This window comes from Epinephelus lanceolatus, chromosome 12 (assembly GCF_041903045.1).
Source record: "Epinephelus lanceolatus isolate andai-2023 chromosome 12, ASM4190304v1, whole genome shotgun sequence".
NCBI lineage: Eukaryota > Metazoa > Chordata > Actinopteri > Perciformes > Serranidae > Epinephelus > Epinephelus lanceolatus.
In genome coordinates, this window is record NC_135745.1 from 12,679,053 (window position 1) to 12,697,033 (window position 17,981).

The 17,981-nt window shown below is 40.9% G+C and overlaps 1 protein-coding gene across 2 annotated transcripts in view; it reads left to right on the plus strand.

The window, feature by feature from the left end:
* The window catches only part of LOC117272151 (receptor-type tyrosine-protein phosphatase N2-like), a 315,897-nt gene that overhangs the window by 288,439 nt on the left and 9,477 nt on the right, over positions 1-17,981 (plus strand). For both annotated transcript variants that reach the window (XM_078172961.1, XM_078172962.1), the window contains exons 20-21: positions 5,593-5,640; positions 9,863-9,933. In XM_078172961.1, coding sequence (XP_078029087.1) covers positions 5,593-5,640; positions 9,863-9,933 — 119 coding nt within the window. The remainder of the gene's footprint in view (positions 1-5,592; positions 5,641-9,862; positions 9,934-17,981) is intronic.

The window sequence follows — 17,981 nt, forward strand, 5'->3', positions numbered from 1 at the left end:
TTGCCATGCTGCTGGCGCACATCAATTAGGTGAGATATCAAGAGTGAGTGCTTGTGGTCACAGCTATTATAAAAGGGTCTGGTAGGCGTCACCACCCACCATCAGTTAGGAAATATTGCTTTTACTCACAGGGCGGCGGGGTCAGAACACAATGAAGAAAGCGCACAGGGAGATATTTTTCACTTTTATTACTGTGGATATGGTACAATAACAACCTCCCCTCTCTTTTTTTTTTTTTTTGGTGCTTCCTTTTTTTCCACCTCGATGGTTTGAGGATGTCAGCCGATCTCTCCTTCTTTATGCTCCTGTTGGCATGTTTTTTTTTGTTTTTTTTTTAACCTCACTCACAACTGACTGACTGACTGAGCCGAAGCATTGCTCATAAATCCTCTCTGTCCTTTTCCTCCTGTTTTACCAGCTAACTAGCGGTTGCCAGTGTCATTTTTGTGATGTTGCAGCTAGTAATATAAGCCCAGTTGCATAGTCACAAAAGTGATCATTGGAGACTGTGACTCTGCAACCAAGGGGCCTCATGGACCCCCCGTTCCTACCCTTTTACTCCTCTTTTTACCCCCATCCTCTCCTCCCTTTCTCCCCCCCCCCCCCCTTCATCACTATCCTCTTTCTCTCTCCTCGCTGTGCCCGGTGACCTGAGATGACCTCTCGCCTTTTTGCTTGCTCATGGTTTGCTTGACTGCCTCCGATCTCCTCCCACCTCCACCCCCTTCTCTCGCCATGACTCCCTTCCTCTCTCAGTCACTTTTATCTTTCTCTCTCCCACCCTGTATGATGTCCTTCTGTCTGTCCCTCTGTCTGTCTCTCTTGATGATTTCTGAAGGCTGCTCTGAGGATACATCCACACTAAGAAAAAGCACGTTTGTCCTCTCAGTTTTGTCCTTGGTTTCCAGACTGGACAAATCTGAGAGTGGAATGAATGTGAAAAATAGATGATACCACTGCAGACTACATCCTGTGTCTATATGATGAGTTTGTTGTGTGATATGAGCATCAAATTACTTGATTCCCTGATTCCAGTGAGTGCTGCACTGTTTGCAAGGTAAACAGGTAGCATTTACGACCCTTGATCAAGAGGCTCTTTTTTGCTTGTGTAGTTGTTTGACGACAGAGACAGAATTAAATGTAACTGAGCTTGGGTGTTTAAGCCAGAGGAGGTGATAATGGAGATCGGGGACCTGTTTTACAAAGTCATTTGTGAGTATTCCTCAAATGCAGATAGTTAAGGTTTTATAAATAACTGTCATTCGTAGGTCATCCAGACCTAAAGGCTTCTCACCTGTCAGCCCAATCACCAGAATAAAATGTTGGGATCTTACGTTTTTCCAGACCATGGATACATTACATTTGCTCATTATTATGTAGCAGAACGCTACGTGTGCTTATGTGTAGGCACAAAAACACTTGGTAATGGTTAGGAAAAGATCATGTTTTGGCTTAAAATATATGGTTTTGGGGGGGGGGGGCACAATCCCAGCAGGAAAAGCAGCCATGTCTTGGTAAAAACCACCGTTTTTTGTGCCACTTTGTGCCAAAAAACCCTGTTTGGAGCCTAAAAAGCTGCTGGAAGCACAACAATGACTCGCTAAATCGCAACTGGTTTTGTTGTTCGGTGGTCTCGAACAGAGGTCCGCAGGGATCCGCAGCTTGGCACGCTTGGTGTATCTCGTCTAGGTGACGAGCCATTCCTTACACCGGATTTCCACTGGATGCGTGTCTGTTGCGGAACGGCAGCGCTGGTTATCCGCTGCGTGCTCCGCCGTCCGTCAGTACCCACCGGCTGCGTTTGCTGTGCGGTGCGGTGCAGCTCCGCCAGAAGACATCTCGATGCACTGCCATGATTAATATCTCCTCGTCCATGGTGTTCACGGGGTGAAATGACGTCTGAAAACCTCTGACCTGTTGACTTCAGGCCTGCCTCTGCCCATTATGTAGTTTTTAAGGTGTAGTGCAGGGAAATATGATCCGCCGTGAACACTATGTATTTTATTTTGAAAATTAACCGGATGTTTTATTGTGTTTCTGTGCACGACTTCCTGCCCCGCACGATCTGCTCTGTGCTGAATTGCTGTGTTGTGCTCCGGCGTCCGGCAAAAATAGAAGTCCTGCGTATCTGTTGCAGAGGGCTCTGGAGTGCCGGAGCTGACACGGAGCCGGAACGCAGCACAGCCGCAGCTGGTGGAAACACACACATTGACTAGAATGGAATCCTATCGGCTCCGCTGCCATGCCGGAGCGCAGACGCAACCAACATGCATCTGATGGAAATTGGCCGTTATCCCCTCCACCTCCCAATGACAAAGTTGGCTTATATACTACGTCACTTTGGAAGCATTTATATGATACATATGAATGCTAAAGTAACCTATTCGTGGATTGCAGAAACATGTGATGTCAACATTTTCTTCTGGCAACTGGGCTGCACCTGTTGATGTATGGTTGTTTGTTGCTGATGAGCGTAACACATCCAAATTAATGGCAGAGAAATAAATCTCATGGTGCATATTGTGGCTTACATGTTGCAAATTCAGTGAAAAGGTTCCCAGGTTTAAGCTTTTCAGCGAAGATCGAGGTCGAAACCAATCTGAAAATATTAGCGTGGACCCTTTTCATCTGTAGCTTGGTGTGGATACGGTCTGACTCCATCAGTTTGTTTTTCCCTCTCTGTATGTCTTGTTCTTATTCTCACCATCCATCTCCCTCCTCATCATCATCAGGTTCTCTCTTTTGTCTCTCTCTGTCTGACTCTTGATCTCTCTCTCTCTCTCTCTCTCTCTTTCTCTCTTTCTCTCTTTCCGTCAAGCTTGAATCTCCCTTATGGGGCGTTTCCTTTGAATCCCGCACCCCTCTATTCACCCCCGCCTGTTGGTGATTCTCTGCTGGCTGTTTCCATGGTAACATCACTTTTAATTGTCTGCAGCGAGCTCTGACTTTTCAATTTTGGTTCGGTGGAGGATGAACATGGGTGGGGTTTTGAGGTGGAAAGACTTCCTTTCTTCCGTTTTTGGGATTTTCCCGCTTGTGTGCTCGTCACTTGGCCTCAGGAAGCCCTTTCAAAACCCACTGTCAAAAATACACCTGTTTAGCACAGCTATTGTTTGTCCTAGAATTTCCTGAAAACCTAACAATTAGTCGGGCTTTGGGTATTGCAGTATAAGTGTAATAAATTACAATAACTGTTTTTATCTGGGTTAGGGCCACTGATTGACAGTTTTCAGGGCCAATGACTGGCAGTTACGTTGTTCTGTTTTGTGTGTTTTATACATCAGAACTAGTTGGATAAAAAGCACATTTGCAGGACACCCTGACATTTACTGAATACTTGGTGTTCCTCTCCCTGGGTCCACTCCTCTGGCACAGCTTCTGGATTTGTGATTGTGATAGTAGAAAATGTTTAATGCTTTTTCATGTTCATGTGAGTCTGGATATATTATGATTTCAGTGCACTAGACCATTAGAAAAAATGTGTATTAATAAATCCATTAAAAGATGTTGGAATTACCATTAAGTATTTATTTAAATCCTACATAAATCAAGGTCCAGTTACTAGCTTTTTCTAGACCTTTCAACCACACCTCGGTTGTCATAGAGATAGCAGTTGCCATCATGTGATCTACGGATGATGTAATTTTCGCCCCTTTGTTTGGCTTTACTTTCCACCAAATCTCAGTTAAAAAAAAAAAAAAAAAATAGGTCTAAAACAATCTTAGCAGTGGTGAAAAAGTGTTTTAATAAATTAAGGTCTGGGGATTTTTTTTTGTTGAAATGTGGAAAAGATTTCAAGGAGCAAACGAAGGTCACCAAATTCACTCCAAACATAAACGACTGTGGAAACTTACAGTTGTAGGAAGAAAAAAACTGAAGCAGGTCTGAGGTTTCTTTCCTTGACTGAGTGATGCATTATGGATCACACACACACACACACACACACACACACACACTGTGCCTTTACATAATATGTTCCTGCTGAATATTGTTCGAGTTATCACCATGAAATAGAATCAGAGATGATTTCCAGCTGGGATCAAACTCACGGCTCTCTGCTTCTTGCTCAGATAGAAGCTGGGTTTTGTGTAGATGCACTGGCTGCTGTGCATTTTGATGAACAAGGTGTGAAGTTTTTACCACAATTTATAAAAAAGGGATGCACCATTTTCAACGCTTGCTTTGATGTGACTTTTAACATCGTATGAAAGAAGCTCTGTTTTCTTCATTTCAGGATGCTGCTTGGAAGCAAGTTGCTTCCATCAATGCAGGAAAAGTATAGTAAAAATTGCTACTTTTTGTATTATAATAAAACATTGTGAGCTGCTGGGACTGATTCTGCTGTCGCTTTACAGTGCCAAACAGGAAGAAGGCGCTCTTCCTTTAGAGGACGTGAAGCTCAATCTTCCACAGTTTTAGGTAGTTGTTGTGATGTTGGAAGGAAAAATATGATCACTTTTAACATGTTTAGTCTTAATAATAAAACCAAAGAAGAAACATTTGACTGCTAAACGTGGGAAACGTGGTCTTGGTTTGGAGACGCATTGGCACCAACAGTATCATTGTTTTGATAGATTTCACTATGTATTTTATTATTTTCCAACTGTATATTTGTGTCCAATCATGATACACGGCACATCTTTAACATTTTGTACACTGTGTTGTGTAGTTACGCAAGTGTGCATTGTCCTAATCTAGACATTTCTGAGGACAACATAATATTTCAAGGCCTACTCACCATCTTGTTGAGTCTGCTTTCAAGTTTGGTTGTAACAAGGTTCCATTTCAACATTAGGGAACACTTATGGGGTTTGGGTTGGTTTGAGTATCAAACACTTAATTTCTTGCATTGTGACTATTGTATGCACCTGTTTGTGCATTCTCTGCATCGATTTGTGAAGTATATGTCTTTTTAATTTTGTCAGAGTAAAAGTCCTGTGCTATTGTCATGTTTTTATTGGGGCAGATGAACAAAAACCCAATACAAACAAGAATAACAGTCAAAAAATTTGAAACTAATTCTTTTAAATTTCTAGGTTCTACATCTTTGACTCTGCCCTTGATTGTCTGAGATGCTGAAATAACTCGAGTCTCTTAAATGTTGAAATACACTCATTAATGACACTCTCTGGGGGTGAACTCTGGTACTTACGTGGGATGAAACGAAGTATCAAGAGTGTTTTTGCTGAGTCATATTCAGGGCTGAATTCACCAAAGTTTTTCTAATCTTTGGTTGGTGGTTTGGTCATTTTGGAAGTGGTGCTGAGAATCAGTTTTACTGCAAGACACTTTGGATGAAAAATGTATAGGTCTGGTAAGTGGTATGGGGCACATAGTGAGCTGTATGCTTACAAAATGTTAACCATAAGTTGTTGATCTCAAAGTTGTACAACCATCTTAATGAAAATTCTAACAGTCTTGAGGAACATTTCTGTCTATTTTCATCCAATAAAAGTTAGATGTCACTGTGCTCTGCATGCTGTTCTTTGTGACTGTTATTTTTTAAAGCCCAGACACATGATGTACTACTGTGTGTTTCTGTACCTGTGATGTTAACACTAAGCTTGTTTTTCTGTTCTGTGTTTTTTACAGAAAAGTTAACAAGTGCTACAGGGGACGCTCGTGTCCTATCATAGTCCACTGCAGGCAAGTATCATAACAACTACAGCAGTCTGTATTTCTTTTTTTATGTCTTGAAATGGTCCTAGCATATATTAAGGGTTATACAATTTGGTTTGTCTTGAGTAAGATGTCAGTTTTTGACAACAAGCAGATAAACAGCCCCTTTACTGATAAACGATTTGCTTAGATGATTTGAAGCTGAACTTGCATGCCCTTGTGGTTTCTGTCATCCAGTCTGAGCTACCATTTAAATTCTCACAAGCTCTCATGTCACTTGTCAGCGTGTGGCGAGCGACAAACGTTTTACACGAGAAATTAGCCAAAAAGTTGTGATTTAATTTGACAAACTGTCCACGGAGGACGGTAACTTTTAATTGGAGGCACTTCAAAGTTTGCAGAGTGTTGTTTGGAGCCAGTGGGTGAGAGCGAGAGAGGGGTAAATAGAAGTAGGCAGGGTTGCAGCTGTTGTGTGTGTGTGTGTGTGTGTGTGTGTGTGTGTGTGTTATCACATCTGCACACCCCCACCACCTCAGGAAATAACTCCAGACCAGTGAGACATAATTAAATCTGTATTTAACAGAAAAATCTGCCATGGTTTTTTTTGTGTGGAAACATCCTGCAATGATTGGATTAGAGAGGAAAAAAATAACTTCCATAACAGATAGCCGTTATGTCTGTCTGCTCACTCCTCCACTAAGTGATATATTATTTAATATGGTGGAATTGCTCTTTGAAGACGATGAAACTGTACATTTCTTGGCTAAATTGTCAGGCTGCACCAGAGTATGAAACCTGTCTTTATGGAGCATCAGCCACAGATCATCCTCAAGTTTCTCAGTTACCTTCCAAGTAAAAGTTGTGTTTAGAAACATAGTGAAACTTCCAGTTGACAGTTTGTTACCTGGTTTAGAGGTTGCTTGAATAGAGTCATCATGCACACACTTAATGTATATAAAGGTGTTACAGGAAGTGTGATGATTGGTCCACTGAAATTCTATCTACTCTTCAACCAATCGATGGGTCAATGGGGCAAGAAAATCTGCATGTTATCCCCAAGCAGCAACCTCAGAGGCTGAAAAATACAGCCAACGCAAAGGTGCCAAAAACTGCAGTTCACTGAATGGCCACTTGAGGCTGGCTCCAAAACCCCGTAGGTCCCCATGTTCATATGTCCAACATTACAGCTAAAACAAACATGTTTACAGCCTGGTACAAAAAACAGGATTTTGTTGTGTTTAGATGCTTATTAAGGTCTTTGCAACATTTTTTGTGTCATACCTGGTGGCTTTTTTAATATCACATACCAGGCCTTGAGAGGAGGGAATGATATTGTTATGTAACCTCTGATTTGCACCAATCAAAGCTCATCCCTAAACCCAGCCAGCCAATCGTGTAAAGCTGTAGTACTGAAAGGATGGAGAAACTGTCCCATTCATCCTGCAGACTTTCACTGAGAGCTTTCAAACGAGTTTGTCAAAGCCAACTGTGCACGGCCATTTATCACCCTAATGTATACAGAGAGCAGAGTGAAGCAATCAGGATGAGAAGTGAGCGAACAGAAGAGTGCAGATGCCCAAATTCTGTAATCACAGCATTCGGAGAATTTCTCTGTCTCTCTTCTTTCTTTCTCTCTAGCTTTCTCTCTCTCTGTCTTTTTTTTTTTTTACAATTTTTGTCATTTCAAAGCTTTTTTTTCTTTCTTCTATCGCTCTCAATCTTGTCTTTTTTTTTCTTTCCCTCTCTCTGCTCGTCTGTCCCACTCTGTCTCTCATTTTAAATAGGAGTGAGAGAAGGCAGCAGACATCTTGACATGTTTACTCACAGCCCTCAGGCTTCTGCTGACACACGCACACGCACACACATCACATATCTTTGATCGCCTTGTAATGATCTTGGCGAGGTGCAGCGATACGACAGATCTAATCACAGCGTAATAACCTGTACAACACACACACAAACGCACACAGAGAGATGGACACACACAAACTACCTGAGATCAGAGAGATAGTAGTATCTGCGTAGAATGTGCACACACACTCATACACTCTGATACTGTGGTGGTCCTGCTCAATTACTGCCACTGGGTGTGTTGGAATAAACAGCTGTGTGTGCGCGCGCGTGTGTAAGTGGTAGCTGGCATGCGTCCGTACTTTCTGAATATTTCATTTCCACTAGGGTCTTGGTTTTTCTCTGCAAGAATACACACACATGCACACACACAGACACACACACTTGAGTTTGCTGGATTACACGCCAGCCCATGAAATAGACTGGTACGGGTGCAGACATCAATTTTCAACACTTGAAATAAATCTAGGATACAAAATATTCCCTCCACATATACTACAGAGTCTAATTCTGTTTAATGCACCACATTCAGTTTTTTTTTTCTTTTTCTTTTTTTTGGGGGGGAGAACATGCATTTATGTCTGTATTAAACAAAAAAATGTAACGTTGCTGTTGTTGCTAAACAGATTTAATTTTTGACGTTATTTCCTGACCAAAATAAAACCCATTCCAGCCTCCTGTTCCATAATTGTACGCCTTTGAAGTTGTTTATCCCCTTGAAATAGCATTAGAAGACTCATAAACCTCGACATATTAAATCTCTCAGACTGCTGCTCACCTGCTTAACATTGAAGTCAGGTTACGTCTGTCTCCGCTCTGGAAAAAAAAGAACCCAATAACATGAATATGGTGGAGGATATGAAAGAAGTCGTATTGTTACAGTGAATCTGTGGGTGTTATGTGCCGCACCTTTACTGTGTGATTTTTCAGCAGCAGTGGGACAAGCCGACTTGCTGGCATTGCTGCCACGGTTCTCTAAATGCTTGTTAACACTTCAGATTTAATCAGTTTTACTGGTTTAAAATCTTATTTGAATTTGCATCAGCAGCCACAGAGAGAACGTTTATTGCCTCTTGTCTGGATGAAAACACACAGCTGCCAGACTGAACTTGTAAAAGTCGACATGATGGAAGATCATGGCAGGAGACAAAAACTGTAGCTGTAGATCTGGTTTGCTGATGGTGTTACAGTAAACACAGTAACAGCAGCCGAGCAGGTGAGCTGCTTTTGCCCGGACAAAATGTAGCAGTATGTGAAGCTCTCACAGTGTTTCCCTGTGGAAAGACTTTGATGAACCTGAAGTATTATGTAACTCAATATAACAATCTCAACAGGTAATTCACTTTTTTTTGTTTTTTTACCAAATTTAATGCATGAAGGTTCCAATAAATAAGAAAGGAGGAAAACAGTGGCTGGTTGATTAGTCTCAGCAACAGAAGTAAACATGTAATAATTGACCAATCCATTTTTTTTTCTTTTTTCGGTTTTCAGAAATCACCTTTTTTAATTTTTTTTCCCTCCTTTTTTGCTGCATCACCAAATACTTAAAAATGCCCAACATGATTATGTGTATATGCAGAATATTTTCCTACTAGGTAAACTATTGATAATGATTTATTATTACATTTTATTTTATTTGCTTATTTTTTATTATTTGTATTTTTTAAATGTTATCACTGGTATTAGTATTATGATATTTTTTGTATTATTATTATTATTATTATTATTTATCCATTTTTTTTTCTCATTCTCTCTCTTACTTATTTACTTCTTGGGTGTCCATGGAGGGCTGGGTGTGTGTGCTTAAATGTTCACTGAAAATCAAATAAAGTTTTTAAAAAAAAAAAAAAGTATTTGGGAAACATGGAAATTTACTTCTTTTTTTACAAGAGTGACTTAACAGTTTTTTATATGCAGTGACAAAGGCTAGACAGAGCCCTTTTTTTGACATAATTTTATTTCTAATGTAAAATTTTACTTCAAGGTTAGATTTAATTTAATGCAAAATTCTGTCTTCATGAGTTTATAAAGCAGTGTCCATCATGAGAAGAGAACATACCTCAGTAAGAAGCAACTACAGTAGATTCATTTAGCTCCGTCAGGTTTAACCATCGTGTGCAGATAGCAACAAGTAAACATTTAATGCAATAAAAACTTTTATGTTTACATACAGTGAATGTTGAATGCAGAGGGTTTCATACCATTGCAATCTCTATCTTAAAAATGATAATACATCTTTGATGTCATGATTATTTTTTATTCTTTATTATCATGAAAAGAAAGATTATCATGAAAGAGATAATGATCTGACAAACTGTTTTATTTAATTAATACTTGTCTGTCTTCATCTCTCCTCTCAACCCCCATCTGTGTCCCGCGCCCTGGTCCACACGTGCAGTGACGGTGCAGGAAGAAGTGGGACCTACGTCCTGATCGACATGGTCCTCAACAAGATGGCTAAAGGTGAGTGTGTTGCCCCCCCCCCCCCCCCCCCCCCCCCCCCCCCCCCCCCCCCCCCACCACCACCACCACTTTTTTCGTTGCCTTCGTGGAGAGGCATTACCATAGCAACCCCTGTCCTCCCATACTTAACACAACACAGAGAAAATAAACACTTCTGTCAAAATATAACCACTAATTGTCAGGTTTTTTTTAATTGGATGAATGCATAGAAAATAATGACATTTAATTAGATAATTACAGTGATGAGTAGGTAAAACTAATATTATCCATTAACACAACTCAGTCACTGTTGCCCCTGAGCCAGAGAAAACAAACACTGATATATTCATTAGTTTTTCCTTAATTAATATCTGTTTCATTTCTCAGTTGATGCTATGCCTCTTTGGCACCATACTGCAGATTCTTTCTCCTCTATCATGACAATTAAACACATTTAAAATCCAAAGAAAGTAGAAACGTGACACAGGGAGGACAGAAAGAGAGGTGGAATCACCGGTGGAAAAGAGGAAGTTTCGTCAAGGAGTACGTTCCCACTTTTAAAGTCTACCAACAGAGTAGTTATCCAACAGAGCTGACCTTGAACACTTTATTTGAAGTGTCATCAGGACTCACAGCCAGTGCATTTCGAGCACATTGTGAGTGCATGATAATTACTATAATTAGAGCATGATATAATAAACACGGTGTAGTAATTATGTAGGGGACTGAATATTTAACGGGGCAGCGGCGGTTCATGACATGACATTAAATTAAGTGTCAGATTGATTTTTTGGGAACAAGTGACTCTTACCTCTTCAGTTTATGTGATTAGGTTGGTTTTTGAGCTTGAGCTTGTACTTAGATTTATAGACAGCACTTCGTTGTTGTCACTGTACAGTTCTTCTTATATCGCATTGCCTTAAGAAAAACCTTATTTTCCAAACACCACACAGATGTAGTTTATTTTTTTCTATTTAATTGTATGAAAAAGTAGCTAACGAGCGACTTTTCATAAATAAAAAGTAATTACTACATAGGACAAGTAGTGAAGTAATTCTCCATAACACCATGGTTGGTGCAGTGTGGAAAATGACTTCATGCTTAAGTATAATGTTAAGATGTTGAAATATGCAGTGTTTAATAAACTGAATTAAGTAAAATGTTTCCAAAAATGTTTGATTTCTGATGAAGATTTGAACATAGTTTGTTTGCACAGACTTTGCATGTGTGTATGTGTCTGCATACCGTTTTGTTTCTCTGTAGAAGTACGTACGTGTGTGTGTGTGTGTGTGTGTGTGTGTGAGGTGTCCTGTGGTGGTGGTGCTGCTGTAGCAGAACGAGCTCCTGGGTCTTTAATTCTCGATCAAAGGGTCAGTCGGGCATCAGGAGCCTTTCCCGAGGCTGTCACACTGTGATCAGGGCCCCTCCTCAGCACCCAGGGACCTGGGAGAGAAGGGTGGGGCTGGGTTAGGGTTTGGTGGATGTAAGGAGGGAAAGTCCTTTGTACCCTTCTGTGTCCAGAATCCCAAATTTACTATAAGAAATAAAAATATATTTTGCTATCCAGCCCAGTTCCAAAACTAAGCATCTGTCTGGGAAAAACAGTGTATTAAAATGCCAAATTAATCATGTCAACTTTAATTTTTAGCTCATTTTATTGAAACTAAAGTTGTTTTTCTACACGCCAGCTTCACTTGTCCGCAGCCCCAAAATGCAGAAGACATACCTTCACCACCCGAGTATCATCATAACTTCTTTTTAAAGCTTCTTTACTCTCTGTGTGAAGAGTTCAAGCTCATAAAACCAGAGTTTTAGCTCTGGCTTCACATTTATTTAAGGTCTTTATGTTTGATAACTCTACTAGTAAGGAAAACAGTTGTAAACCGAGGCCAGACCTTCATGGTGTACTCTGAGGTGTAAATGAACAGAATAGCTGATTAACTCTCTTAACACTCTTTGTCAATGAGAGAAGGTCTTTTGATTGAGTAGGGAAACGCGTAACGGATTCAGACCAAGATCAGAAGGTGTCGTAGGTGTTAAAGAAGGTTATTGTGAGGATCAAAGTGGATTCCAGCACGTATAACTCAGTTTGAAAGGAACTAGAGCGTTGATGCTGACAGAGACATTTTCATGGAGACAGAGCTTTGTTTGGAGTTTTGACAGCCAATCATATTTTATTTTATCTAATTGCCCTTGAAATAAACCCGAGGCATCGTGCAATCTCTTAACCTCATACAGAATCATGTTATTCTTAAAATTAAACATGAAAATCCACAAAGTGAAGTTGGGAGAATCTTACCCTGCAGAGATGACACAAGGCTTTATGTTTGGGAGTTGGCTTTTTTCTTTGCTCTGTTAGTCTCAGTGTGCAGATGCCAAGGTTCATTTCCTTGGCATCTGCTCAGTACAGTGATGATGATGATGATGATGATGATGATGATGATGATCAAGTCATTCTACTGTGCTTTGTACATATTTGAGATAAACATACTTTACTTGTCAGTTTTCTGCTACTTTAAAATTCTACTTTTCTATAGGGGAATATATTGTACTTTTCACTTCATGTATCTGACAGCTGTAGTTTTAGTATTTCGATAAATATTTTACATGCAAAACTCGATGATGATTTGTAAAATTTAGACAGCAGAAAAGTTGTACAAATTGGTGCCAGTTTGACCTGATTCAACCCTAAAATGCTGTGTACATGAATAAGAAAAAGATGATATAAAGGGAGAAATACCAAAGATAGGTTTTGGGCAGTTTGCCATTACATATACCCTTTTTTCTTCCAAAATTAGCATGTATATACAGTACAGGTCAAAAGTTTGGACACACCTTCTCATTCAATGCGTTTTCTTTATTTTCATGACTATTTACATTGTAGATTCTCACTGAAGGCATCAAAACTATGAATGAACACATGTGGAGTTATGTACTTAACAAAAAAAGGTGAAATAACTGAAAACATGTTTTATATTCTAGTTTCTTCAGAATAGCCACCCTTTGCTCTGATTACTGCTTTGCACACTCTTGGCATTCTCTCCATGAGCTTCAAGAGGTAGTCACCTGAAATGGTTTCCACTTCACAGGTGTGCCTTATCAGGGTTAATTAGTGGAATTTCTTGCTTTATCAATGGGGTTGGGACCATCAGTTGTGTTGTGCAGAAGTCAGGTTAATACACAGCCGACAGCCCTATTGGACAACTGTTAAAATTCATATTATGGCAAGAACCAATCAGCTAACTAAAGAAAAACGAGCGGCCATCATTACTTTAAGAAATGAAGGTCAGTCAGTCCGGAAAATTGCAAAAACTTTAAATGTGTCCCCAAGTGGAGTCGCAAAAACCATCAAGCGCTACAACGAAACTGGCACACATGAGGACCGACCCAGGAAAGGAAGACCAAGAGTCACCTCTGCTTCTGAGGATAAGTTCATCCGAGTCACCAGCCTCAGAAATCGCAAGTTAACAGCAGCTCAGATCAGAGACCAGATGAATGCCACACAGAGTTCTAGCAGCAGACCCATCTCTAGAACAACTGTTAAGAGGAGACTGCGCCAATCAGGCCTTCATGGTCAAATAGCTGCTAGGAAACCACTGCTTAGGAGAGGCAACAAGCAGAAGAGATTTGTTTGGGCCAAGAAACACAAGGAATGGACATTAGACCAGTGGAAATATGTGCTTTGGTCTGATGAGTCCAAATTTGAGATCTTTGGTTCCAACCGCCGTGTCTTTGTGAGACGCAGAAAAGGTGAACGGATGGATTCCACATGCCTGGTTCCCACTGTGAAGCATGGAGGAGGAGGTGTGATGGTGTGGGGGTGTTTTGCTGGTGACACTGTTGGGGATTTATTCAAAATTGAAGGCACACTGAACCAGCATGGCTACCACAGCATCCTGCAGCGACATGCCATCCCATCCGGTTTGCGTTTAGTTGGACGATCATTTATTTTTCAACAGGACAATGACCCCAAACACACCTCCAGGCTGTGTAAGGGCTATTTGACCAAGAAGGAGAGTGATGGAGTGCTGCGGCAGATGACCTGGCCTCCACAGTCACCGGACCTGAACCCAATCGGGATGGTTTGGGGTGAGCTGGACCGCAGAGTGAAGGCAAAGGGGCCAACAAGTGCTAAACACCTCTGGGAACTGCTTCAAGACTGTTGGAAAACCATTTCAGGTGACTACCTCTTGAAGCCCATGGAGAGAATGCCAAGAGTGTGCAAAGCAGTAATCAGAGCAAAGGGTGGCTATTTTGAAGAAACTAGAATATAAAACATGTTTTCAGTTATTTCACCTTTTTTTGTTAAGTACATAACTCCACATGTGTTCATTCATAGTTTTGATGCCTTCAGTGAGAATCTACAATGTAAATAGTCATGAAAATAAAGAAAACGCATTGAATGAGAAGGTGTGTCCAAACTTTTGGCCTGTACTGTATATATGGGTAACATGTGAAAACCCTGTTCTGGGGTGTCATGTTCATTATCATGGATGTGCCAAAAAACAGGGTTAGTAAACAGCAGAACATGCATGGAGGCCAGTGAAAGTTTTATGGCAGTTACTTCTTTTTATATCAATTACTTATTCAGTCTCTCTTTCAAACTGTGTGCCGAATAATTTTGATATTCAAGACAGAAATTGTGGCTGAGAGTCATAGAAAGAGTTGCAGAAGTTTATAAAGTTCATGTCAGAAAATGGCCGAACGTTAGCTATCCACCCAGGTGTCATGTTTCCATCACTGCCAGCCGAAGCTGGAGCCGATACATACCCGCAACTACTACGAGCCATTTGTCCTAAAACAACGCAGTCTCATCCCAACTCGTCAAACATCACTGCTTTGTCAGTGGACTTTTGCACCTAAATATTGCATGCTAGGTAGCCTCTTGCATCTCTTGTTGATGTTTTTGGACAGCATGTCAATTTACACTTGCTACATGCATTGTCTTTTTAAAATACAGTTCCATTTTCACATGCAAAGTACAATTTTTGCTTGTTAGATGAATTGTCTTTCTTAAAATACACTTATATCATCAGTAAAACACCTTTATTTCATTGTGCAACAAAAGCGCGTGGTAAGGTCTAGAAAAAAACATACTGGTTTGGCTTAAAACTAACACGGGAAGCTAACAGCGGGCTCCAGGGTGAAAATCTGGGGTTTGTTGGACCCATTCACCTCGTTCCCACCTACTGTGTAGGAACTTTCCATCTCTTTATGTTACGTTGTTGCCAGCAGCATTACAAGCTACCCAGCAGCGTATCATACTGCCGCGAAAGGTGCCTTTGTGCTATCTGATGCCAAAATCAGAATAGGAATGGGCTGGAATGAATGCCAGTTGTGACCTTTCCCACCACAAAATCCAGATATCGGTGGGTGTTTTTTGGGAAGGGCTGTAGTTTGTATTTTTCAGCTGTGAAGTTACAAACCCATACTTTGCATATCACAATAAAGATTAAAGATTATTTTTTGGACTTTTTGCCTTTAGCTAGGACCCAAAAGGCCCCAAATCGCAGTTCTTTAAAAACACATTTAAGGGATCTTTATCAAAAAGGTTTTGTTTATGTGCACGATTCAAGAATACTTTAATTGTCCTTAGGGAAATTTGTCTTGACAGAAAGGCTGCCACATAAAAATACATTCACAGTACAGAAGCAAACGTAAAGCGCATTCAAATACATGCAACACTGCCCCTCATTTTACACCCTTCATTTGTCCTGAGACTCAGAGATTCACTGACACACAGTTGAAAGAGGTTTTATACCTCTAGGTATCGCCTCCTGTATTTAATTGGAACCCTATAGTGTCTACCCCATGGGAGCAGTTCGTATTCTGAATACAGGACATGGGAGGGGTCTGCGATAATTTCCCGAGGCTTTTAAAGAGTATTTGGCAGGGCGACTGCTCCCTCACCCCCATCACTTTCACTGCTGTGTGGACCAGTTTTTGTTTGTGATTTTAACTTAACTGATAAATTACCAAACCAAGCTGAAATTCCTCACATACTATACTCTCTATCACAGCATGATAAAACAACATCATTACCCTCTGTCCAACCTGAACAACCCGAGTCTGTGCTGAAAGTAATGTCGCTGTTGACTCCTGTAGAGCATACATAATTCTCATGGGCAGATCACAGCAAATATGTACACCCACCTTTTTTTAAGAGTGAAATCTTGACTGTCTTATTGACTCACAAACTCACCATCAATACTGATATTAGCCTCAAAAACTCAAAATCATGCAGCAGAGTCCGAAAATTCCTGACTTCTAGTCCCTATGTGGATCAAGCTATGAAACACTACACTATTCATAATGTGACTTATAAGCATCTTTTTTTAGACGCTCCCTAAACCTCCATGACCTTTCAAAACCTGGCTCCAAATTACCCTGATGACATCATCAGGCTCAACGGTACTCAAAATTACTAATTACTAATAACTAAATACTTCAACTATACTGACCCACTGCAGGTAGTAGGCAGGCATCTGATTATCAAAATATAGAGAACATAATTTAATTCCCAGTTATGGTAATTTATTAAGTCTTTTTTGAATTACACCTCTGTGAGTAACTAAACTTTATGAAAGCTCTTCCTCCTGGTTTTCCCTCCACTACATCACTGCTCTCAGCTCTCCACCCCCCTTATTTTGGAGGGTTTTGTCTGTCCTGAGAAGCTAGAGGCCCCCAGGTCTGCAGGCTTCCTCCATCCTGATCAAAGCCACTTCCCACCACCACCTCCTCCTCCTCTTCTTCCTCCCTCTCAGACAAAATCACTCCCTAACCCACCCACCCTCCCTCCCTCCTCCTCTCTCTCCATTCCCACTCTTTTTCTCCCAAGGAATGAATTGTAAATTCGTCCGAGAATTATGGCGGTGTTGCAGGGTTGAGGAGGTGTTGCTGTGGTTCTCACGTTTTGTTTTCCCTTCTTCTTCTTTTCCAAAGGGCTCCCTCATTCCCCTCCCCTCTCTCTAATGCCCACCCCACCCCTCACACCGCCACCTCCACCACCCGCCACCCTTCTCTTCATCTTAAGAATCGAATGAAACCCATCGAGTGCCGGAGAGCTTTTCAGCATCTCTCCATTTCTTTTTGCCTTTTTTTTTTTTTTTTTCTCTCCCAGGTCCAGCTGGTGAGCGCGGTCCTCGGCTTCAGCTTTCGGGGGTCTTTTGCGGCCTTCTCAAGGACCCTGTCTTTCTTTTTTTACCTTTCTTTCCTCCTTCTCCTCTTCTATGGCTCCCCCTCCCACCCTCTTCAGTCCTCCTCCTCGACCTCCACCCCGAAGCGAGGGTCTTGCAGAGGAGTTAAAAATGAGGCTGGGGTACCGTTCCTCCTTTTTTTTTTTCATGCATCCACAGTCTTTTTAAAGGGAGAGTTTTGCAAAGAGGGAAAGCTCGAATAAAGTTTTTTTTTAATACCGTCCATTTTGAGGTTTATCAGAACCTGCACAATAGCCCTCGGCTTGTTAAGTCCTCCCCCCGAAAAACAAGAAAAACTAAAGCAGTGAGTAGCGTGTTGCAGCTTTCCTGGCTAGAAGGGAGTCTATTGTGTTGTAAAAAGGAAAAAAAAAAGCTCACAAAACCTGTGAAACAGAATAAGAAAATGGTGTGAATGAGCAGCTCTCCCACCATTCACTTTCCTCTTCATGCAGGCAAGAAAAAGAAATGTTATTATGTGTCACAACAAGAAAGAAGCAAAGAGAATTCTTGCGCTTTTTGTTTCCACAGAATTTGGATAGAGGAGGAGGAGAGAAAACAAATTAAATGCATTTTCTTTCTCTTGTTCTTTGTGAATTTAATTGTTGCTCCCACCTCTCTCTCTCTCTCTCTCTCTCTCTCTCTCTCTCTCTCTCTGTCTCTCATCTCTTCAGCTGTTTTGTCTGTTGCTTTCAGACGTCTTCCTTTCCCTTTAACATCTATTTTTCCCCTCTGTCTTTTCAAATCGTCTCTTTCTCCTTTTTTTCTGTCTTTCTGCTCCTTTTTTCAATAATGGCTGTATACCTGTGGCTATTAGTTTTGCTCTTCTGGCATTATGAGTTGACATAAGGCCATTACAAGCTCAGTGTGAGTTTT